Here is a 23,425-nt window from a genome sequence, read left to right as displayed (position 1 = left end):
AGATATGACTTTCTTGGGATAGTTTTGGGAAAGTTTATTCACATTCCAAGAAGAAATTATTAACCTTGATGGGCTTGGCCCATCTACTATTGGGCTAAGATTTCAACTGAGTTTCCAAGTCATGTTTTGAGCTTTTGTCAAATCTAAGGCTTGTATTAATTACACCTAACTTGGGGCCGGTTTAGCAATAGGACGAAGAAAAATTGGGATTAGGATAAGGTGAGAACGTAATAATTTTTAATCTCATTTTAGTTTTAGATGTTTGGTTGAAAAAATTAGAATAAGTGTAAATAAAAATATGAGATCATATGGTGTTTAGTTGTGATAAAAATATATTTTATGATTGATGATGTTGTCATTATACCAGTTGCACGTATCACTATATAGTTAACTCTCATCTCAGTTGTACTTTTTTACTTCTTCAACTGGAGTTTAAAGGGCAGAGTGTATATAATATCTATATTTTAATGCATGAGATTGTTAAGCGACTATCAAGTATCACATGCTTTGATTTTAGTAAGCGTGGCATGGTTGAGTAGGAAGATTAGACATTGAATGATCTTTACATTATGATGATGAGGTAAAAGTCATAGACATAGTACCTAATAACGTAAGGTGAAGACGTCCTGGAGCAGCACCAGTGGTGCGTTAATGTTAAGCCAATGACTCAGATAAGTAACATCAAGGTGCGATATTGACACAAGTGATAATACTAGGCTATGACTGAGGTCATTTATCTATAGTGGTAAGTGATACTATTGTTAGATATCTCCCCTTCTCGATAGGTGTTAGTCGGTGTGAGCTTGTGATGTAATATGGTGGCTCATGGTGAACTTGAATGAAATGATTTGAAGATTTGGTGATGCATAATATGTCTTTTGCTACTAAAATATGTGAGCTATATTATGGACAGGAGGGGCATATTATATAAATGCATTATCTTGATCATGTTATATATATATATAATTGTATCATTTATTATATTATTTTTAAATTGTATATGTGTACTTGTTGGGTTTTATAGTTACAATTTTTTAATAGTATGCTTTTGGATTAGTAAATAACCTCGAGTTTGTGGAGGAGGTAAACATAATTATTTATAATTTAACTATTTATTTTATTCTTATAAAATAATCTAGATAAATGGCAGCCCATGCTTTACGACAATAACTATGGAGTTAGCATAAGATTTTATTTTCACATAAATATTTCTATTTATGTAAAAAAGTTTCATAATTCGTTAGTTGTATAATTTCTTATTTTAAAAATCTGTAGTTGTCATATGATCAAGTTTAGACGCGGGATGATTATTTTAGCTTTCTTGCAGAGAAAAAATAAATAATAATAAATAATAATTCAAGAGGTTAGATATAATTAATCCTATCATAGCCATTATTTACCTTGGCATATTTTGTTTCCGTAATGGAATCAAAGTCTGCAGATAAAAATATCCTAGTTGGATAATTTTGGGAGAGTTTTAATCCTTACATTCCTATTCATATTCCTAGTGATATCAACCTTGATGGGCTTGGCCCAGCTACTATTGGGCTAAGATTTCAACTAAGTTAATGAGGTTTGGTCAAGTCTATCACTTGTATGTATTAATTACACCCAAATAATACAGAGGTCGAAAAAATTAAGAAAAATATTAAAATTTTATTTAGAGATAAACTGCACTTCCTTCAGCTTTCACAGAAAAAGTTCGACCAAGACTCATAGTCATCATATATATATATATATATATATATATATATATATAAAAAGACTAATAGGCAGCTAAATTTGGAATGATTAAAGCACCAAACCGGAACCTTGAAGCTTCTCCTTCATGACCCCATCTATTTTCTCCGCCACCTCTGGACTCATATAATTCTTCCAATCTCCCACCCCTCCTTTCCTAAAATACGCAGAATTGGGATATAGCTGAAATATCCCTTGATTTCCCACCTTATTCACCTCTAACCCCTTCAAGCTCTCAAAGCTACAAATCCTCACCACCTCCTCCGCCACCCCTCCCTTCTCCTCCTCCTCCGAGAACGGACACCCCAAGAACTCCGCCAACCTTTTAACGATCTCCACCGTCTTCTCCATCATCTCCTCGTACTTTAGAAACATCACATTCTCGGGCCTCCGCAAGCTCTCCCTCCAGTACTCGAGGGCGTGATCCCATACGGGACCGTAAGGTGAAGTCCCTTCGCAGAACATATCACAAACCTCATCGAATGAAAACGACTTGCTTACGTCAGGCCGCTCAGACTTGTCCAAAAACTTCCACATGGATACGGCGATGTCCTTGGGGTCTCTGCAGAGATAAACAATCCGGCAGTCGGCGACTGAGGCCGGAAGGGTGGAATATGGCATGTGGGTGTTTAGAATTCTCGGAGAGGGCATGGATTCCAGCTTGTCGCCGTGGCCCATGGCAAAGATTCCGTCCATGAAGACGACGCAGTCATGTGGGTGATGGCTAAGGATTGGGTTCTGAGCTAGTGGGGTTTGGTTCCGAGTCATGATGGTAAACGTGAGGGCTCTGAGCCAAGTGCTGCCGGACTTGGGCATGGTTGCTAGGAAGACATCGGTGGGACGTGGACGAAAGCGTTGTTGGATTTGGATAACACCTAGGAGAAGTCGCTCACGCCACCAAAAGTTTCGGTACAACACAAAGCTTAGTTTGCTACGGGGAAGGGTTGCGATGAGCTCGTCGTAGTCATGAGGACGATTCAAATTAATGTCGTTGTATTCTCCTCCTTCTCCGCTCAAGATTTTGAATGGCATAGGGCCGGTTGCCATGGAGATCTACTAGGAAGAAGGATATATAAGATATAGGATGGAGTATTAAGTGTGAATGGATTCAATTTATAATGTCAGTGGCCGAGTGGCAGGGGTGCTGCTGCTGTCTTCTTCTGATAAACCCATAGAGGGTAAGAATAAAAAGGGATCTATCTGAGATTAGCGGAATATATCTCTCTCCCAACGGGATAATTTAAAAAGTTAGTTCCATAATTGCGCAATTATGTTTACTTAATTAAGGAGTAGCAGGAAATAAAAATAAAAATAAAAAGATAAACTGAGGTATTAGATTTGGAAATCTCTAAGGTGGTTGAGGGAGTCCTTGGGATATTTAATTTCAATTGGCCCACCCGCGTACCTTTCGAAAAGAATATAACAATTATAAATTAGCTAATTTTACTTTGCAATCTAACTACCCCACACGTCATATCTGTTGATTAATTGCTCCAAAGTAATTTTAAATATTATGACCACGGCCGAAGGAAATACGTGTTAACAATTTATATATGCCAGGCGACGATATGCCAGGCGACGCTATATATAATCGGTTATCTGTGGCCACCAGACTAAGGACCTCAGTCGTAGGCCCATCAACACCGCTCTGGTAAATCATCGCACAGAGCAGAAGCATCACATATGGTGGGTAAGAGCACACAGCTCAATCGACACCTTAACCCTGCGTCCTCGGGTACCGTTAGAACTATAACCCTACCTCTCAATCATCTTTTCTAATATCATACTAGACTTGTCTCCAAATAGGGTAGTGTAATCACTTGAATGCTCCACCAGCTAACGATCACATGTGTAGACTGCTAATATAATACTATATAATACAATTTACCCTTAACCCCGGGTTGAGTGGGTAAGTGGGGCACTACCTAGTTGGGACTTGACTAACAATGATACGTGCACGTAATGCCATGGCTTCTATTATTTACTATATTATGATCATCAAAATAACATGTATTATAAACATTGCATAGAGCCTATCATACATATGCAATAAGTAGCAAATAAGAATTGACATGTAATTAATACAAGTATGAAATAACATGTAATTATTACAAATAAGAAATGACATAAGTATACATTTTTCGTAGACTAATATAGGGTTCTACTCGCCTGGAATATCTCTGGAATCCGTCTCACTCTCCTAATCAGTCGGTCCCTGAATTTCAAGATCCTCCCCGCACAATAATGGGTCTAATAATTTATAGATAAAACAAGCATAAGAATGATGAACTTATAGGACTAACTACCTTGTTATATAAATTAAGTTTGATTCTCTAGGTCCGAATATATTATTTTGTATTAATTTAAAATAGTCATTTATGGAATAATTAGAGTCATTCACATTTGCAAGTGTCGAAAATAATTGAAAAGGCTAATAAATTCAAATGCCTATTTAATTATGTATTGATCCTAATATTATTAATAACATGGTTGAGAAAATAAAATAAATACAATAAATATAGCTAACAAAAGTTAAAGAAGATAAAAGACTAATAATAATTAGCGTATGGTCTAAATGTTAGGCTGGGCTCAAGGCACAGCATTGCTTATGTGAGAAAGTGGGCTGCTGACCTACCTACAACCCATTAGACTATAGGTGGAGGACTAGATTGGGCTCAAGGCTCAGTCAGCATTATGCTGAGGAAGTGGGTTGTTAGCCTACCCACAATCCATAAGGCCAAAAGGTGGCTAGCTACAAGTGTGGGCCTCGGCCCACACTATAGTTGCCTAGATATCGGGTGGGCTGGGCTTGACTGAGAGCCCAGCCCACCAAAATAGCCACACAAAATTTTTCGGGTGGAGTAGGCTGAGCCAAATCCAACCCTAGTTATGAGTGTGGGTTGCGGCCTACACTGTAACCCACAGGGTCGGGTGGACTTGGCTCACAAGCTCAGCCCACCGCTAGCTACGGGCATGGGCCGTGGCCCGCCCCGTAGTCTACACAAGTCGGGTGGATCGAGCTCACGGGCCCAGTCCACTACTGGCTACGAGTGTGGGCTACGGCCCACCCCGTAGCCAACATAATCGATGGGGGTTTGATCAACCCCCACACAATTCAATCTTCAGAGCGGGGCTGCTGCCGGTGATCCTCGTTGCCGGCAGCTCAATTCCAACAACTCCCCAAGTCGACAAGGTTGACTTAGGTGTAGGAGAGTTTTGAACCACCGACCAGTGTGGCCGGTGGGTGAGAATTGAGGAACTCCATGGCTGGCGGCCATGGAACTTCCCAGTTCAGTGCAAGATGGGCTCAAAGCCCTCATTTCAAGTACCCATCTTTCTCAAGTGAAGAGATGAGTTAATCGAGGCTGACGAGGAAGGCCACCATCGTCAATGGTGATCGCTTGTGACCTAATAACCCGACGGTGGGAGGCGACATGGCATCGCCTCCCTCGCACCCCGTGGGTACCCAAATTGGGTACCCACGACAAGGGACTAAAGTGGGGAAACTCCCCGGACCGGTGGGTAGTTGATCCGAGGTCGCCGGCCGGCGAATTTCTTTGGCGAAGGAATTAATGAAAATATTCATAACTAATCATGATTTACTAGGCAAAATTTAAATTAAACTAAAGGGGAGATGGAGGCTAACTCGTAAATTGAGATGAGGGGATTTTGGTTGGTTCCCGGCGCTCCGGTGACCCGCTGTCCGCGATGAGGCCTTCGGCGGCTTGGAAGAGAAAAGAAAGGAAGGGGTGGAAGAGCAAGAAGGAGAGGTTGCGAAGAGTCCAGAACTCGAAGGGAAAGGGAATTAAATAGGGATGAGGAGGAGAGGGGAGCAGAATGGAGTTAGCTCCACTCTAACTACTTCTCTCCCACCTCTCGCAACTAACTGCGAGAGGTGGGGGAGAAGGAGAAACAGTCAGCGCACGCACCTGGCGCGTGTGCTAGCAGTTAGAGTGCACACGTTTGGCGTGTGCACTAATTCTTTTTTTTTTTTTAAACACGGGTGTTACATTGTCGCCATGACCAGCAGCAAAGAGTCTGTCCATCCACACGATGCAGTCGTGTGGGTGATGGCTAAGAATTGGGTTCTGAGCTAGTGGTGTTTGGTTCCAAGTCATGATGGTAAACGTGAGGGCTTTGAGCCAAGTGCTGCCGGACTTGGGGAAGGTTGCTAGGAAGACATCGGTGGGACGTGGACAAAAGCGTTGTTGGATTTGGATAATACTAGGAAAAAGTTGCTCACGCCACCAAAAGTTTTGGTACAACACAAAGCTTAATTTGTTACGCGGAAGGGTTGCGATGAGCTCGTCGTGATCACGAGGAGGATTAATATTAATGTCGTCTTCTCCTTCTTCTCCACTCAAGGCTTTGAACGGCATAGGGCCGGTTGCCATGGAGATCAGAGAGCAGGGATAAGGTCTAGGACGAAGTATTAAGTGTGAATGGATTAATTTATAACAAATTGCCCGAGTGGAAGGTGTGTTGTTGTCTCCTTCCGATAGAGGATAAGAATAAAAAGGGATCTATCTGAGATTAGCGAAATATATAATTCTCCCAGCGGGATAATATAAAAAGTTAGTTCCACATGCAATTATGTTTACTTAATTAAGGAGCAGCAGAAAAAACAAGAAGGTAAACAGAGGGATTAGATTTAGAAATCCCTGAGATGGTCGAGGGAAATCTTAGGGATATTTAATTTTAATTAGCCCGCCCACGTTACCGTTGGAAATAATTTAACAATTCTTAATTTTTCGAACTTTTATAACCATGGCATGCACATAGTTAATTAGCTAATTTAATTTGCAAACAGGTCATCTGTATTGATTAATTGCTCCTACGTAATTTTAAATATTATGTGCATGTTCGACGTGCTCCGGCTTACGTGACTAGGGCCGTAGGGCGGCATCTGCATGGGCGACGTACGTGGATGGAAGTGCAGGTTGGATTTAAATAAGTACCAAATTGGATTAATAAATATTGAGAAACTTAAATTACGTGAATTAATGCAACATAGAAGATAATTTTTGCAACCAAGTAGTTTGTCATATATATATATATATATATAGGGTTTCTTCGGTGCAATAGAAATTGGAACCGGTATCGATATCGAGTATAAAAACTGACTATTATAGTCGTTGAATTAAGATTATAATTTTTAAAGGTATATTAAAATATTTGTCATATATATATATATATATACTACGCAAATATGACGGGTAACTTGTATTATCTCGGTCAGCATCTGATCGCTATCCATATCGACACTTATCCATTGCTACTCCCACACCGATAAGCTATTCTGAATATATAACCCCCCACTTATCCCAATATATATCGCTACTACAACGAAGTAGGTAGCTTCTTATTTCTAGATCTCCATGGCCACTGGTCCGATTCCCTTCAAATCCTCAAACAATGAAGAAGAAGACGTTAAGCCATGTCCCCCTCATGACTACGACGAGCTCGTCTCAACCCTTCCACTTCAAGAAGGCCTTAGACTCTACCAAAACTTTTGGTGGCCTGAGTCGGTCGTCCCAGGTATTATTCAAATCCAACAACAATTCCATGCACGCCCCACGGATGTCTTCTTAGCCACCTTTCCTAAGTCCGGCACCACTTGGCTCAAAGCTCTCATATTTACCATCATGACTCGGACCCAATCTCCACTGGCTCAGAACCCAATCCTTAGTCATCACCCACATGACTGTGTCATCTTCATGGACGGACTGTTTGCCATCGGCCATGGTCACAAGCTAGAACCCATGCCTTCGCCTAGAATTCTTCACACCCACATGGCTTATTCGCTCCTTCCGGCCTCGGTCAGGGACGACGACCCCGGAAGCCGAATTATATATCTCTGCAGAGATCCTAAAGACACCGTCGTATCTTTGTGGCGATTTTTGGAGAAGTCTAATCATGAGAAAGCCAAAGAGTTTCCATTCGATAAGCTTTGTGACATGTTCTGCGAAGGGACTTCACCTATCGGTCCTATATGGGACCATGTCCTCCAATACTGGAGGGAGAGCTTGAGGAGGCCCGACAAGGTCCTATTCTTAACGTACGAGGAGATGCTGGAGAACACGGTGAAGATTGTTAAGAGGTTGGGGGAGTTTTTGGGGTGCCCTTTCTCCGAGGAGGAGGAGAGGGAAGGGGTGGTGGAGGAGGTGGTGAGGATTTGTAGCTTTGAGAACTTGAAGGGACTGGAGGTGAATAAGGTGGGAAGTCAGGGGAGCTTTTGGAAATTTTCCAACTCTTCGTATTTTAGGAAAGGAGGGGTAGGAGATTGGAAGAATCACATGAGTATGGAAATGGCGAAGAAAATGGACGAGGTCATGAGGGGGAAGATAAAGGGGTCGGGCTTGATCCTTCCAACTTTGAACTAATTAATGTCGAATATGTTTGACGTTATCTTCTGTTAATTAGTTAGTGTACTCTTCCTTTCAATTAATATCGTCGTAATTTATCATCGATTCAAATTCCAAAGTGGTGCTTGATCTCTCTATGGCTGATATGGACTTTGATTTTAATTTTCTGAATAAAAGTAGGACGTATAATTTTTCTAATTCGACCCTGTCTTTTAGACAGAGCATCTGAATGACCTTATTTAATATTTAATTAGAATGTAAGGGTTGAATTGAAAAAACAATTTGAAAAGATTGGGCTTGAATTGTAATAAACGAATAATGTAGCGGGTGAAACAGAAAACGCACACTCTATTATATTTAATTGCGATCCGCGAATACTGAGACGGGTGAGAATCCGCCGATGATACCGAGCAGCGGAGTCTCTGTTCTTTGACTCGAGTATGGCTTCCGCGCCAAAATAAACGATTAGGGTTTCCAACGCCCCGAGAATTGATCCCAAACCGGTTGGAACTTGAAACCGTTCGGGAAATGGAGGAGGAGGTCGAAGTCCGAACCCTAGACGGGGAATCCATCACCATTGCGATATCTCCGGACCGTTCCGTACGTGATCTGAAGGCAATCTTGAACGATTCCTTCCTTCCCGCCATAAGATCCCCCAACTTCCATCTCTTCTTCAAGGTACCATTCGATTCCCATTTGTTTTCCCATTTCTCGAAATCTTAGTCGTTTTCTTAATCAAATGTTGGCCAAATCCATTTCTTTCTTTCTTTCCATTTTTGGGTTTGTAATGGTTCGCCAAATATGTTGTGCTGAAGGGTGCTAAATTAACGTTGGAAACGCAAGTAGGTAACTTTCAAATGAAGAACGGTGAATTTTTAGTCATTGTTCCCTTCACGAGAAAATCACATCAATTTCCCTTAGAATCCGCTCCTCCGGAGGAGGTAAACAATTCTGCGAAGTGTTCCGAGGCGTCTTCTGCTGCTGATTCTACATGGAAAGATATAATGAATGATCTTTCATCTCTATCCAGCACTCCTCGAGCTGAAACAACACCAATAAATTTTGGTTCTTTGGATAATCTGGATAATGGGATCAAGAAGGCAGCATTGGGTGGCAATTCTTCAAATCTTTCTCTAAATAGAAAGCGCAAGAAAGCTGGGGATCTTGATGATGTTCTTTTGGAATTATTGCACCCTGATATCATGAATCTTTTTGAGCGACATACCAGTGATAGAGTTTGTCAGATTGTGGAATCAGTGAATTGTTTATCAAATCCTGATTCGGACCGCTGTTTCCTATTTGAGAAACTGTTTAGACTGTCCAATGAGACTGACCGGTGTATGTGTCCACCATGGCTGAAAAGATTTCTGAAGGTCTTTACTTTTCTGAATGTGCTTTATGCATTCTTTCAAATGCAACGGACATGCATAAGTTGGGACTGTTTGGAGCGTGTTTTCAAGCAGCCTGGCAGCTTTGCACTTGATGACTTTGGTGTGTCAGATGTGGAGAATCTTTCAGTTCTTTTTCCAAAGGTAACTCATCTTTATTACTTGAAAGCAATGTCTCAGTAATTGTTGCAAGTTTGTTTGCCTCAAAGGAATTCCTTTTGGTCACACTTTTAAGAAGCTTATCGATTGACATGTATTTACTATTTTCTCCTGATCTATCTTCATATTTGATGCTTCATGATTTATGATTCGAACCTGATCTTGACAAATGCATTAACATTATGCAATTATATGTAAGGGAGTAATGACAATGATATAGGAGTGAAAGATAAGCTGGAGAAATTTCCAATGAGAATAAAATAAGAAACATTGGCATGAAAAATTGTAATGTAATTGACCGTTGAGCAAAATGAGTTTCAAGAGCAACAGAGATAGTCATCTTGAGCATACCATAAGATGGCTTCTATGCATAGGGCATGAAAACAAAGGGAAAATTGTTGTCATATTTTGGAATTTTAGATATATTATTGAGTTAAGTTTTTTCAGAAAAGAAGAGTTGTAATCCATCCAAAAGTTTATTTTATTTTAAATTTTAAGATCTTTTGTGAAACGTATCCAAGTATTGACAAGTTGCTTAAGCACTTTGGTAAATGTTTATCATAATTTCTGCTCTTGAGGAAACCATTAAACTAGTGAAGCTTGGCTTTCCTACCTTGGTTGCTTTTCTCCTTTAAAGCCTGTGTGTGCATACAATCAGCTTACTGATGTTTAGTTAATCACTTTGCATCCTTTTGCTTCCAATTTAATATCATGAAATTTACTTTATCTACCTTTTGCTTTATACATCGTATTGTACGATTTTGAATTGCTTTCTATGTTGACTGCTCTCATTAGCTACTCTGTGTGCATAGCATGTTCCTTAGTCTAGTCAGACTGCTGTGCTGCTTATTGTCTGTATATGCTGAATGTTGCCTTTGTAGGTTGTTGCAATTTCAGATAGGCAAGAAACTCCAACGACAAGATTGAGCTGTGCCATTGTTATTGGCAATTCTGAGCCAAATGACATGACATCTAAGTGCAGGAGTGGTATGACTGAATAACTTTTATTGATTTTGAGTTAAGTTTTGTTTGTGGATATATTCTAATTCCTGTTTAAAACTCGGCCATACACTATTATAGCAAGGAAACAGGTACCTAGAGCAGCAGTCATTAATTCTATATTTAAACGTTGGAGTACTTTCAGAACCGAGCTGTGGAGGTCTCTTAAGAATTGCATGGTATGTGTCATCCTGAAAAGAATGAAATTTTGTTCTATGTTCTAAGTTTCTGCAATAGAGTCCTTCAGTGGGTGTTAGAAAGTAGGACACTTTGGTTGCATGACACTACTTTCCTTTCCTTTTTCTTTTTCTTTTTTTCTAATTCAACATCCCATTATTCCTTTCAATATTTCAATGATACACACGCTGGAAGTGAGATGGACAAAAGTTGAGACAGAACCAAGAGATTCCCTGTAAAAAGTGCCCAAACTTTTTATCTATTTGATATTGAAATTTGTTTAGTTAGTTGGTACTTCTGTACTATCCTCTCAGCTCTCCACATGTATGTTCACACAGGTTCCATGGTATCTGGTTTTATTTAAGGATTACTCATTGACAATTATATTGTACTGTTTCCAAAATAGCAAGTTTAATTAGGTCAGTTGGAAGAGTATTTTTCCTTAGGCAGATGATCTATATGCGGGAAAAGAGCTTAGTTATGCTGGCACAGAACTTCTTGAACTTTTATGTAGGTTATGCCTCAGGAAGAATTTCTCCAACTCTTTTTACTATTCATGCATTTGCACTGTTCTTGGCTTGACATTTTCATAAAATTGGGCAATTATGTTGATGAATTGCTAGAGGATTCTGTTATTCAGGAAAGAAAACTGTCAAAGACTAGCATGTTGGTAGTGCCTTCTTTTGAAGATCTTATAATGGAGAAGGATAATGTTGCTGCGTCAGAATCTAGTGAAGCCAAGTCAGTGAAGAATAGGTCCTTGGCATCACCATGCCATGTAAGTTCCTCTTATTATCTATTCCTGTTGATTTCATCTTCGTCCACAGGACACGTTTTTAACTGTTATATACATGATCTACTCCAAGATAGAGTGCACACATAATATGCGAAGATATTTGGACAATATACATCTCTAATTATTAAACTGTTCATCAATAGGGCGTGCACACCATGGAACCTGCTGAAATGGTTGAACATCTTAAACAGGGAATTGGAAAAAATGGACAGGTTTTCTTCTTTTATATCCTTTCCCAGAGTTCATGAAATCTTATAGAAAATAAATTGGATTGTCCCATTGTTTGTTACTTCTCTTTTGTAGATTGTGCATTTGGAAGAGATGGAAGCTAAAAATGCAGTTTATGTGGAATTTCCTAATAATTTGTCTGAAGCTTTGAGAGAAGCACTTAAACATATTGGTATATCAAGATTGTACAGCCATCAGGTTTTTCCTTTTTTTTTTTTTTTTTTTTTGCTTCTATTCTTTTTAGTGGTTCTTAATTTTCTTATTTCTCACTTACTCCCTTATCATTCTGAAGGTCAAAGCTATACAATCTTCAATTTCTGGGAAGAATGTCATTGTTGCAACATCAACTTCCAGTGGGAAATCTGTGTGCTACAATGTTCCAGTTCTAGAAGCACTCTCTCAGAATTTATTGTCATGTGCTCTTTACATATTCCCTACAAAGGTTGCAAAATACATCTTGTTCCATTTATGATCCACAACAACTCAAATCCAGTCATATTCTAAGCCTTACTGTCATCATGTAGGCTTTAGCTCAAGATCAGCTGAGAACTTTATTGGAGATGAAAATAAGGTTGAAAATTGATCTGAATATCAGCATCTATGATGGTGATACTTCCAAGGAAGATCGTATCGGAATCAGGGATAATGCTCGACTTGTAAGACTAGGCTCCTTACATTGTCTACCCTTTTTTTATATAGTTTTGTAATTTCCTAATTCTTTTTTCTTTCTTTCACTTATGCAGTTGATTACAAACCCAGATATGCTACACATGTCAATCTTGCCTCATCACAGACAATTCAAGCGGATTTTATCAAATCTCAGGTAGGAGTTTACTTTCTTCATGATGCTTGATATACTGAAGTAAGTTCTTTTATTCCCATCTTTCTTTCTTCAATATCAAGCATTGATATTTTGCTCTTATTTGCCTTACCTGTTAGTAGGACCAATGTGTTAGAGAATAGCCCTTGTTATATCCAAAAATTTTGCTGCACATCTGTTCAGTACCTTCTCAGCAAGTACCTTATTCAGGTATATTGTGACTGATGAAGCTCATGCTTATAAAGGAGCATTTGGATGCCACACTGCTCTTGTATTCAGGAGATTGCGTCGAATTTGCTCAAATGGTCTGTGGCACATGCTTCTTTTGAGACAATTTGGGTTTTCTATATTTCCTTCTATGTGAAAACTAATAGTTACTGTGTTGTTTGGCCTTGCAGTTTATGGTAGTGATCCTTCATTTATATTTTGTACTGCAACCTCTGCAAACCCGCGAGAACATGCTATGGTAGGCTGAAACATATGCTGTTCAGTGTTAACCTAATTAAGTTTATCCACAAATGATCAATTTTTCTACAGCTGAAGTGTATTAGCGATAGTCTAGTTTAGACATTGTAAATGTTTCATAGTGCTATTGAAATGGGAAATTGTTAAATGAAACACCTTAGAACTATTAAAGAGGGTATTGGCAACTCTAGCAGTTGGTAATTATCTGTTTAGTAACTTAAATTAGACATTGCAAAGGTTTCATAGTGATAACGAAATGGGAAATGTTAAACGAAAGAACTTATGTTCACCATTGAATTTGGACAATGGGTAGTAAAGAGGACAAAAGAATATTCAAAGATAGCTGAATGTCTTATCTTCAGTTATGTCTCAATGAAGGTTGTGTGAGATGGATCTCCATTATTTACTTATGTTTAAGTGCTTATGACTTTATCCACTGAACATGAAATTCATCTGACAGTTTGTCATGTTCTTGGCTTATTGCTTGATATGTATCTTTTTTCTCTATTTTTTGCTCGACATTCAATATGGTTAATTAATTACTGCATGTCTGTGACTTGATTTTTAGTAATCACTTCTAATGAGCACTGAGAATAATGTTGGAGGGAGAGATCCAATGGATGGTATATTTAGATATTTATAAAGGTCGAGTAATAGGCTTAGAAGAAGGGTTATGATTTATGAAGATTTTCAAGGAAAACATGCACTAGATGGATGTGGATATTGACACCATCAATGACCTCGAAAAGAAAATTTTCAGTTATGGTCGAAAGTGGGAGTGCCATAGCATATGGCTGAAACCATTATTACTTTATAGCAGGAGTCCTATTATTATGACTTTCTTCCATATTGTACTAGAAACAGTATATATATCTGTTCAGTCATATTCTGCAACCCACAATCAGAGGCTATGACCTGATTGATTTGGATGCCACTTTACAGATTGTAGACATATGGAATACATGAAACAGATTGAATCTTAATAGCCTTCTAAGTCAAATGTAATAGAAATATCATGTTTTAAGTTCCTAAATTCTTGAATCACAGTAGAAGAATGTTCCTTAATTGGCAGTCAATTTATATCTTTATCATCTATTTGCTTTCTTCAAAATGACCTACTTTTTTTCATATGATCCTCCAAGAGTTTATTGAACTGCCCATCTTTTGAACTGATTGGTAGCCATTCCAGTTTAAATGCTAGCATAGTAGTATGATATATGATTTTTTATCCTACTTTGCAGATGTCACTTTCTGAGCTATCTAAATTAATGTTACTTGAATGGGTTATTATCCCTTGGTTATGTACGTCACTTTTGAAATATTTAGTGACCACAAGTTTGTACTTATAAATAAGGTTCCTGACTACCTTCTGTATCAGGAGCTGGCCAACTTGAAGAATTTAGAGCTAATTCAGAATGATGGAAGTCCTTGTGGTCCAAAGTACTTTCTCTTGTGGAATCCTCCATTGATCTTGAAAAATGTAACTTCGTTTTACACCTGTTGATAATAATAGTCCATATCCTCTTATACATCTTCTGTTGCTCATGCAGTAAGACTCCACAATAATATATACTGCTGAAACTTTGAGCTTTCAAAATTTTTCTTTCTTAGAGATCCAAGACTCTTAGCAGCAAGGAGAATGTTGAAACTGACAAATCTGCTTTAAGAACCCAACGTTCAAGGTGCATTACTGTTACTATTTGAAGGATTGGTTGTTGGAGTACATAAAAAAGTCGTTTTTGCACATATCCTTTATGAATTTGTTCTCTTCCACTTGCTGCACCACAAGGGCATGCTGGTTAGCCATTGCCATAACAGATGGCAATGGCCTCCCACATGACTAACATTGATGCTATCGGGCATTGAGGGTGTATTGTGGTTCTGATCTTTCTTGCATACAATAGACTTTTATTAGCAAATCAAAACAGTTTGAATATCATATTGCTATATTTTTAAATAAACATGCACTGATGATGTTACTTTTTCTTCTTCTTTTGTTTTTCTAGCCCAATAATGGAGATTGCTTACCTCTTTGCGGAAATGGTTCAACATGGTCTTCGCTGCATTGCTTTCTGCAAAACACGGAAACTCTGTGAATTAGTTCTATGTTACACGTATGTTGCTTTGAATAATTTATACATAAGTTTTACTAGTTTCTTGCCCTTCATGTTTTTGCATTTTGATGATCTTTTTATTTTTTTCATTTACAAAGCTGTTGGTATTTTGATAATTGTAGGCATGAAATTCTCCAGGCGACTGCACAAAATCTGGTTCATACTGTTTGTGTGTATCGTGCCGGCTACATTTCACAGGTTTATGTCTCTCTTTTTTATGAATAGATTACCATGCAAAGATGCCGCAAATCATGTCCATAGTAATTCATATTTGTCACTGAACTTTATATGTCATCTCATCTAGGCTTATCCTTCCATATAAGCTCGACAACCATGTTAGTGAGAATGTTTTGCCATGAGTTGATTTTAATGACAATTTCGTTATTTCAAGGAATCTGATGTGTAACATCCATAATAACTGTGGAGGGTGGAGGGAGCTAAAAGAATGAGAATATGCTTACTAGATTTTGTGAACCATAGACATAAATATGACAAAATAGGAAGAGATGGAGGATATAAAATTGTTGGTTTCCTTTCTCTGTAGTTAACAATTGTGCTGGTTACATTGTATGATCTGTTTTAAAAGAAAGGAATCATTACAACAATACAACCATAGTATCTTTTGGTGTAAACACATCACTTAACTATTCGGGTATTAATATGTTTTCCTACAAAATAGATGAAAATCTAGTTTATGTTTTTCTTTGCTGAACACTTATTTTCATTTTGCCTCTGTCTTAAATTTCCCTTGTTTGCAACATTGATGGTCCTGGTTCATTGAAATTCTGGAATAAATGGTAGAGCAGGAGAGAAGAAGAATTGAGGCTGATCTTTTTGATGGAAAACTTCGTGGTGTTGCTGCAACAAGTGCTCTTGAACTTGGAATTGATGTTGGACATGTTGATGTAACATTACATCTTGGTTTTCCTGGCAGTGTTGCTAGGTAAAGTAGACTACTATATTGTTTCCCTTTTTCAACATATATTATATGTTAGTCCTGTATATAAAAATTCAATGGTACCTAACATTACGACTTGTAGCCTGTGGCAGCAGGCTGGGAGATCTGGAAGACGTGCAAGACCATCGTTGGCTATCTATGTTGCATTTGAGGGACCTCTTGATCAGTATTTTATGAAATTTCCACAGAAACTCTTTGGAAGAGCAATCGAGCATTGCCAAGTTGATTCTAATAATCAAAAGGTTTAACTTAACCAATGTTTTTAAATTTTGTTGAATATCAAAATAATTTCACCAAAGGGATTTTCTTATGATCCCTGCGATTTCAAATTTTAGATATCCCAATGTGTCTAATTACAGGTACTAGAACAGCACGTCGCATGTGCTGCTTATGAATTGCCATTATGTTTGCAATATGATGAAAAGTATTTTGGTCCTTGTCTAAATCTGGCACTAATGGTTCTTAAGAATAAAGGGCATCTGTGTAACAACCCAACTGGTTCTTGTTCTACGAAAACCTGGAATTATATTGGACCTGAGGTATTATGCTCACTTCCACATGCAATAGCATTTTTCAGTAGAAATAATATGGTTATTTTTGGTAAATGCTGATATTTTGCTTTATCTTTGTTCTTGTAGGGAAAGCCTTCCTATTCAGTTAGCTTGCGGGCAATTGAGAATGAGAAATACAGAGTGGTAGACAGGTTCAGCAACGAAACACTAGAGGAAATTGAGGAAAGCAAGGCCTTCTTCCAGGTAATCTTTGCTATTTGTCCTCAAGTTTTTTATATCATAATTAATTATTCATTGGTGAGGGAAATATGAAGGAACAAGGACTTTGACAAGATCTCATTCTTTTGCAGCACTTGTTAGTGGATTGAGCTTTAGTTGCTCTCTTTTTTGTTACTAAATGATATAAACAAAATTGTAGTTTGCTCTAAATTGGTTGTTGAGATACAATGACAAATGGGAGCTACAGATTTGTGAAAAATGAGATCTCCTTGTCATATTCTTCTTGTTTTTTTTTCTGGCTCAGAATTTCCATAGTCATAGATAATGTCTCTTTTCTTTTGCCATGTGAGAGCAGAGGATTCTTAATGGAACTATTTATTACATGTCGCAGTCTTTTATTCTTTCTTACTTTAATTTGGACGAATAATTGTTTGAGGTAATCTTTTTTCCCCATTCAGGTGTATGAAGGTGCTGTGTACATTCACCAAGGTGTCACTTACCTGGTTGATGATCTTGATTTATCATCAAAGATTGCCTTCTGCCAGAAAGCTGACTTGAAGTACTACACAAAGACACGAGATTACACCGACATTCACGTAGTTGGAGGTGACCTCGTATGTTCTTTAAAACACGTGACTTGTATTTCTTTTCCCCATTCAGTTGCTTAAATTTATATGTTCTAGAAAGGATTTTTGCCTGCTCACCTTTTCTGCTTTTTTCTTATGGGCTCTCATTGTGACAGTAGAGCATGATCACTTGTCGTGAATGTTAATTGCAAAATGTACATTATACTTTTTCTTTGCTTAATCATTGGATTTTTCTCATATGAAAAGTCAAACTGTTGGAATTAGCTGGCCTTCTTATCCTTGGTTAATTTGCTTTAGTATGTTAAGTTTTTCTGGATACAGATAACACTTGGACAACCTTGTATTTCTTGCTCTTTCTTTTTCTTATCCTGTTATTTATCTCTTATTCTTCTGATTTCTTGATGGTAAGGACCTTTCTGGTTTCCCACTAGTGACGATACTGGAGGGTTATGCTTGACCTTTTTATCTTATGATAATGCTTTAGGCCTATCCATCAGCGAAAGAATCCGAATGTGATCACATAAGAACCACTGCAGAAGTAAATTCTTGCAAAGTTACTACTAAATGGTTTGGGTTTTACCGCATATGGCGAGCGAGCAATAAAATATTTGATAGAGTCGAGCTTGCATTGCCTACATATTCATATGATTCACAGGTCTGAATATGCAATCTACTTGATTTTGTCTTTGCTATAACAATACCATCTTGCTAGCTTTCAGCCAGTTTGTTTCCTTGTGAATGACTAAATTAGGCAGCTTGGACGCGAGTTCCTCAGTCAGTAAAGACAGCTGTGGAGATGCAGGGCCTACAATTTCGTGCAGGCCTACATGCTGCTTCCCATGCTCTCCTCAATGTTGTGCCTTTGTATGTTTCCTCTATTTATAAAATTTTGGGCCATTTTAATCCTTCTTAATTGCATAATCATTGAGCTTGAACAAGAAGTTGTTAATTTACAGTTTACCACCTGGAAAATTATTCACTGTTCACTTATATACTTCTATTAAACTTAGCTACCTGCTACGTTGTTTTCTACTATAGTATTCAGCTCATTGGCATGATTCGGTTAACTTTTCTGGGCTACACTGGGATTGCTTCCTTTGAAGAAAAATCTGATTCTTTTATTTTCCCGGATGCTTATATGGCTATGAATGATATTATACTAGGTATATGATGTGCAATGCTTCTGATATGGGTACAGAGTGTGCGAATCCCCATGAAACCCGTGCTATTCCTGAAAGAATTTTGCTGTATGATCGGCATCCTGGTGGTATTGGTATTGCGTCACAGGTAAGCTGATATAGTAGTCTTGGTGGTGACTGCGGCCTTTGCCTGCCTTAGATATTTTGTGCCTGCTTCTCTATCTAATGCTGACATACTGGATGTGGTAAAGTAATTGTTTTCATTGCATGAGTACCATCATGAACTGAAAAAAGGCGAGAAACACAGAAGATTAGTATGTTGGCCTATACTGGGATATGAAGTGCTTAAATGAGAATAAATTATGCTTTCCTTACAAATGTGAAGGTCACTCAAGATAAGGCTATAGACCTGTCCACCAGAGTTATGCATACTTCTTGCACATACAGCTAGTAACTGCCCTGGCTCCTTTTATATGTCAAGCCTTCCTTCAGTGCAGATATACGTATCCACCTATTGAGGTATAGACAAACACTAACTTTGCAGGCATGCAAGCATGTGACTATCACAAGCATTCATACATGCACATCCTCAGTTAACACTAATATTTGCTTATCTGCCTATCTTGCATCTTCATGCTAAATGTATAGACAATAATCTTTTCATAAAAAAAATGTCTAGACAATAGACAAATGCAGGCGATGCATCTGAAGATGTACTCCACCCATGGCATTGAGCTTTCCATGCTTATGCAGTTATATGCATATTAACCTGACACAGAAGTGGAAATATTTATATGCTGTATAAGATTTATGAGAAGTCATGCTCTCCATGTCTGCTTATTATTAGAGTGGGCATGTAATATACATTGTTCTATTCATGGGTAATATTGAGAGAGCAATCAATTGATACTTCTTAATCTGATATCTGCCTACTATACATCCAACTCATGTGAGAGGAAAAAAAAGAATGGTCTTGAGAGAGCTACTTTTTATGCACTTCACAACACAAAACATGTTAGCCAATCCAGACTGGTAGCTGAACTAATGCATATATCACTCACATGCATGATACGGAATATGGGAGATGCACACAAGTGCACATCTCACAAGAGTGTGCATTCCCACATAGGCAAAATGAGAAACTATGAAAAATCATCAGTTCACCAAAAATTATGTAGAGCTGATACAACCAGATGTAAGACAGCGGAAATAGCTGGTATTCTTTTATAGCTTTTAAAACCGGAAGGTGCACTCCAGCTGTATAGCCAATATGCAGATTGAAAGTAAACTATAGTAAAGTTCTGAGAGGAATAACAACTGGAAGCCTACTGCTAGAAGAGTGTTGCGGCAGTTGTTTCTTGCAAGTTCTGCAATGCATATATTCTTTTCTTTTCCTTTTTGTTTCTTTTTTTCATAAAGCAGCTGAGTTCATTCCTTTAATTATTTATATTTTTAGTATTATTTTGTTCGAAGCGACGGTAAGCATGATATGAACATGAGAATATGAGATGGTACTGTTTGATATGCTTAGCAACTTAAACCTATCCATGTATTGAAATAGGTTCAGCGACTCTTCGGGGAACTCCTTGCTGCAGCTCTAGAACAGATTACAACATGCAATTGTTTGGGTGCCACTGGTTGTCCAAATTGTGTACAAGTAGGTCTCTATCTCCGATATTTGAAGTAATTCCCCTTCTGTCCACATATGATTCATCAATGTCTTGCAGACCCTGTCATGTGGCGAATACAATGAGGTTTTGGACAAGGGGGCTGCCCTTTTAATTCTGAAGGTAGATTTGTTTTATATTGGCAAACTTATTTCTTTACCATATCTTTTGAAAAGCTTTACATCCTAACTTGGTCTATGATGTCTACCTCGCTCAGGGTGTAATTGAATCTGAAAGGTCATATTTTGAAGGCAGAGGTGATTCTTTGAAGGCTCTGGCATAAACTAGAACTCGATGATCCAAAATTGCCATTATGTGATCAATGAACTATTGCAGTTCATATTGCCGAGCTATTTTTTGCAGGTGTACGAGATGCAGCTGTCTGATTAGTCTCAAATGCTAATTCTACTTCCGAAGAGCATCTACTTTTCCCGGTGAGCAGGATGATCTTGCTTCTAGATTATCACAGAAAGCACCAATATCATGCGAGAGATTCCACATTGTAAAGAAAAATATCGGAGCAAAACTAAAAAGGAAACCTTCTCATTGATGGTTACACTGCTGTGGTTCCCGTGAGAACATCATGGCATGCTCAAGCACATTGATGCAGCTGGTAGGGGCCTCATCTCTTCTTCTTCTTCTTTTTCTTTTTTGTTTTTCTGTTTGTCATCTAGTAAGAGCTAAAAGACAGAGGCGCCACATTTAGAATATTTCTCTTTTGGCAACAATTAGTCTATGCATCTAATATTTTTGTTTGGACATGTTTGAGCATCTTAAAGGTTGAGCGGCCAACTTGAGAAAAAGTAGATGCCTTCGACTGTCCCAAGTTTGAGGATTTTTATGAGCACAGAGACGGCTTTCAATATGTTTTATTTATTCTCTTGCTTAGCTCCAGTCTCACATATTGATCACTTCTATTAGCCGCTGGAATCTGCAACTCTACTACTACTAGCAGCTATTAAAGAGACGGATTTCAATTTTAAGCTTCAAGAGAAACAACAGTAAAAGATTTCTCAAGGAATATATATATATATATATTCACCTAAATTCTTACCCTAGACAAGAACATGTCTACGATACAACACAATATAAGGAACCTGCATTCATCATAATAACTTGCAATAATATACAGATATAACCTTAATCTACAATCAGAGAAACAACATAGACAGATTTCTCAAGGATAGTATTTTTGGGGGTTTTGGTTGAGAATAATATCTCTCTGTTTCTTTTTGCGATGAAACAATGTCCTATTCTAAAACTATCTTTATCTTGACGCTAATTACATTAACAGAGCTAAACAACATTACCCGCCTTACGTAGCGTTCCCTCCACCACCCAACCTTCCTTTTCCGCCCATAGCCACCTGATGGTTATGATGATGTTGATACATGTCCGATGTGGCTGTGGATGTGGATGTGGATGTCGACGTGGACGTAGACCCATACATGTGCTGCCCCATCATCATCATCATCGTCACTCCACTGCCTTCCTTGTGCTGCTGCGGCGGCTGCGCGGCACCCCCAAGCTTTTCTCCTTCCACCTCCCGAAACTTCTGCAGGTAAACCTTGAGTGGGTCGACATAGTCTTCGAATCCAAGAGTAGTCATTGCCCAGAGGAGGTCATCTCCATTGATGGTCTTACGCTTCTCTCTTTGGCATTTATCGGATGCCTCCCCTGTGATGAAGCTTATGAACTCAGAGACGCATTCTTGAACGGTCTCTTTCGCGTCCTTGGAGATCTTTGCATTGGCGGGAAGGGCTTTCTTCATGATCCTGCTCACGTTTGCGATCGGGAGGAACCGATCCTGCTCTCGGGGAGACGAGATATCGCTGTTCCCGTGGGCGTGGGCGTTGCTCCCGTTTTGCCCGCCGGATTCGTTGTCGGAGTCCGCCATCCCTTCGGTCTCTCAGCTCAAAGTTGGGATCTTGACAACTGATGGGAATTCGATCGCAGCACGAGTTTCTAAGATTTCAAAGAGAAGAGATCGGTAAAAGGAGCTAACTTTATGGGTCCTCCTCAGCTCGCACGCATTCGGACTTACCCAAGTTGACCGAGGTCGTAGAAGAATTGGATTGAGATGAACTGAATGAAGATTAACAAGACGTGCAATCGAACAGAAAGAAGACTACTAAAGAAGGATGGGGGACTTGGGACGAAGAGAAAACCAACAAAAAATCTCTCTCTCTCTCTCTCTCTCTCTCTCTCCTCTGTGATAGAGAATGGCCGCGTTCGTTGGATCTTCGTCCTAGTATGTCAACCAGAATGACACGAGGACAGAGACAAACCGTCAATTTATCGTCTTAGGTGTTGCAACACGAGGGACCATCCTGACCGTCCGTTTGGAACACGAGCTTAAAATAATAAATTGGAGTAGGGAGCAGCGAGCTCTTTCACAATAAAAATAATATAAACTCTCTCACTCTCTCCTTTTTCTTAAGTATTTTAAAAAATTAAAATAGTGGGTTTATAAAGTCCAATTATAGGTTGGCGTGTACGTACAAGCGAGATGAACTCAGTTACCTGTAGACCGAGAAGAAGTGCAATACTCACGTTGAGATCAGACGTTACTTAGAGTAATCAGGTTTACATACATTTATCAATCATTTTATTCTGTTAGTATTATTAGCCAAAAAATATTAGTACTTACAACTTAATAAAGCCCTCTAGTTGGCAAAACTTTGTCATGTTGTTAGCTTGACAAGCATTGAATGTGACATAAAATATTTATAGGGATTTGACATCACTTTTGATTTCAATCTCAAAACCATGGGATCATACCATAGTAATAACATCTCCAGCTGCTGCCACCTTACTTGTTTAAATAAGAATTTTCACTAGTAGAATGAGACTGATTCTAAAATAGATATTATAATTTTTAATATCGGAAGAGAGCTAATGCCAAGATAAAAACTCTATTATTTAGTTAGTATAAATAATAAGAATCATATTTAATATAATATAATATTAATATTAAAGTAATGAAGAACACTGAATCTGTGTTAAGAATGGACGATGTTTTATAACAAATAATAAAAAATACTTTTGATTAGATGTAAATATAATATTTTTTAAAAATATAATATTTTTTA

The 23,425-nt window shown here is 38.4% G+C and overlaps 4 protein-coding genes across 13 annotated transcripts; 2 read left to right on the top strand and 2 right to left on the bottom strand.

Moving 5' to 3' along the window:
• Positions 1-1,791: 1,791 nt before the first annotated feature.
• LOC140775000 (cytosolic sulfotransferase 17-like) lies at positions 1,792-2,685 on the bottom strand. Its single transcript, XM_073118209.1, has one exon. It carries the CDS (start codon positions 2,554-2,556, stop codon positions 1,792-1,794), a length of 765 nt encoding a protein of 254 aa, XP_072974310.1. The 5' UTR covers positions 2,557-2,685.
• A 4,372-nt stretch (positions 2,686-7,057) lies between these two features.
• LOC140773179 (flavonol sulfotransferase-like) lies at positions 7,058-8,301 on the top strand. Its single transcript, XM_073115610.1, has one exon. The coding sequence runs from the start codon at positions 7,119-7,121 to the stop codon at positions 8,121-8,123; it is 1,005 nt and encodes a 334-aa protein (XP_072971711.1). The 5' UTR covers positions 7,058-7,118; the 3' UTR covers positions 8,124-8,301.
• Positions 8,302-8,481: 180 nt separating this feature from the next.
• On the top strand, positions 8,482-21,646 carry LOC140773178 (uncharacterized). Of its 10 annotated transcripts, none has more exons than XR_012106425.1 (28): positions 8,483-8,783; positions 8,921-9,637; positions 10,534-10,639; positions 10,733-10,830; positions 11,469-11,606; positions 11,768-11,836; positions 11,928-12,050; positions 12,145-12,294; positions 12,377-12,508; positions 12,596-12,675; positions 12,883-12,977; positions 13,071-13,138; positions 14,516-14,617; positions 14,749-14,819; positions 15,144-15,251; positions 15,374-15,449; positions 16,058-16,194; positions 16,292-16,451; positions 16,569-16,748; positions 16,848-16,964; positions 17,399-17,554; positions 18,012-18,182; positions 18,279-18,391; positions 18,691-18,814; positions 20,228-20,323; positions 20,394-20,456; positions 20,551-20,946; positions 21,628-21,646. XR_012106425.1 is itself a non-coding variant. In XM_073115607.1 (28 exons), the coding sequence occupies exons 1-28, from the start codon at positions 8,634-8,636 to the stop codon at positions 20,717-20,719; spliced, it is 3,663 nt and encodes a 1,220-aa protein (XP_072971708.1). In that variant the 5' UTR covers positions 8,483-8,633; the 3' UTR covers positions 20,720-21,202. The 10 variants fall into 10 exon arrangements, 4 of the variants coding, with proteins under 4 accessions (XP_072971710.1, XP_072971708.1, XP_072971707.1 ...); XR_012106423.1 differs by lacking the exon at positions 21,628-21,646 and adding an exon at positions 21,113-21,223; XM_073115607.1 differs by lacking the exon at positions 21,628-21,646 and having other exon boundaries at positions 20,551-20,590; positions 20,697-21,202.
• Positions 21,631-23,231, bottom strand: LOC140773180 (nuclear transcription factor Y subunit B-3-like). The gene is made up of 2 exons (XM_073115611.1): positions 22,378-23,231; positions 21,631-22,298 (listed from the first exon to the last, which is right to left on the bottom strand). Exon 2 carries the CDS (start codon positions 22,228-22,230, stop codon positions 21,649-21,651), a length of 582 nt encoding a protein of 193 aa, XP_072971712.1. The 5' UTR covers positions 22,231-22,298; positions 22,378-23,231; the 3' UTR covers positions 21,631-21,648.
• Positions 23,232-23,425: the final 194 nt, after the last annotated feature.

The sequence above is a fragment of the Typha angustifolia genome, chromosome 13 (genome assembly GCF_048772165.1).
Source record: "Typha angustifolia cultivar Huaian chromosome 13, ASM4877216v1, whole genome shotgun sequence".
NCBI lineage: Eukaryota > Viridiplantae > Streptophyta > Magnoliopsida > Poales > Typhaceae > Typha > Typha angustifolia.
The sequence above is the reverse complement of the archived record's forward strand: the minus strand, read 5'-3'. Positions and strand labels throughout refer to the sequence as shown.

What these genes read in the sequence shown, in the direction of transcription:
- LOC140775000 (XM_073118209.1), bottom strand. Translation starts at nt 2,556, where the DNA reads ATGCCCAAGTCCGGCAGCACTTGGCTCAGAGCCCTCACGTTTACCATC.
- LOC140773179 (XM_073115610.1), top strand. Translation starts at nt 7,119, where the DNA reads ATGGCCACTGGTCCGATTCCCTTCAAATCCTCAAACAATGAAGAAGAA.
- LOC140773178 (XM_073115606.1), top strand. Translation starts at nt 8,634, where the DNA reads ATGGAGGAGGAGGTCGAAGTCCGAACCCTAGACGGGGAATCCATCACC. An exon ending in ACGTAGTTGGAGGTGACCTC is followed by an intron (nt 17,555 to 18,011) that starts GTATGTTCTTTA and finishes ATAATGCTTTAG; the next exon opens with GCCTATCCATCAGCGAAAGA. An exon ending in GTTGTCCAAATTGTGTACAA is followed by an intron (nt 20,324 to 20,393) that starts GTAGGTCTCTAT and finishes AATGTCTTGCAG; the next exon opens with ACCCTGTCATGTGGCGAATA.
- LOC140773180 (XM_073115611.1), bottom strand. Translation starts at nt 22,230, where the DNA reads ATGGCGGACTCCGACAACGAATCCGGCGGGCAAAACGGGAGCAACGCC.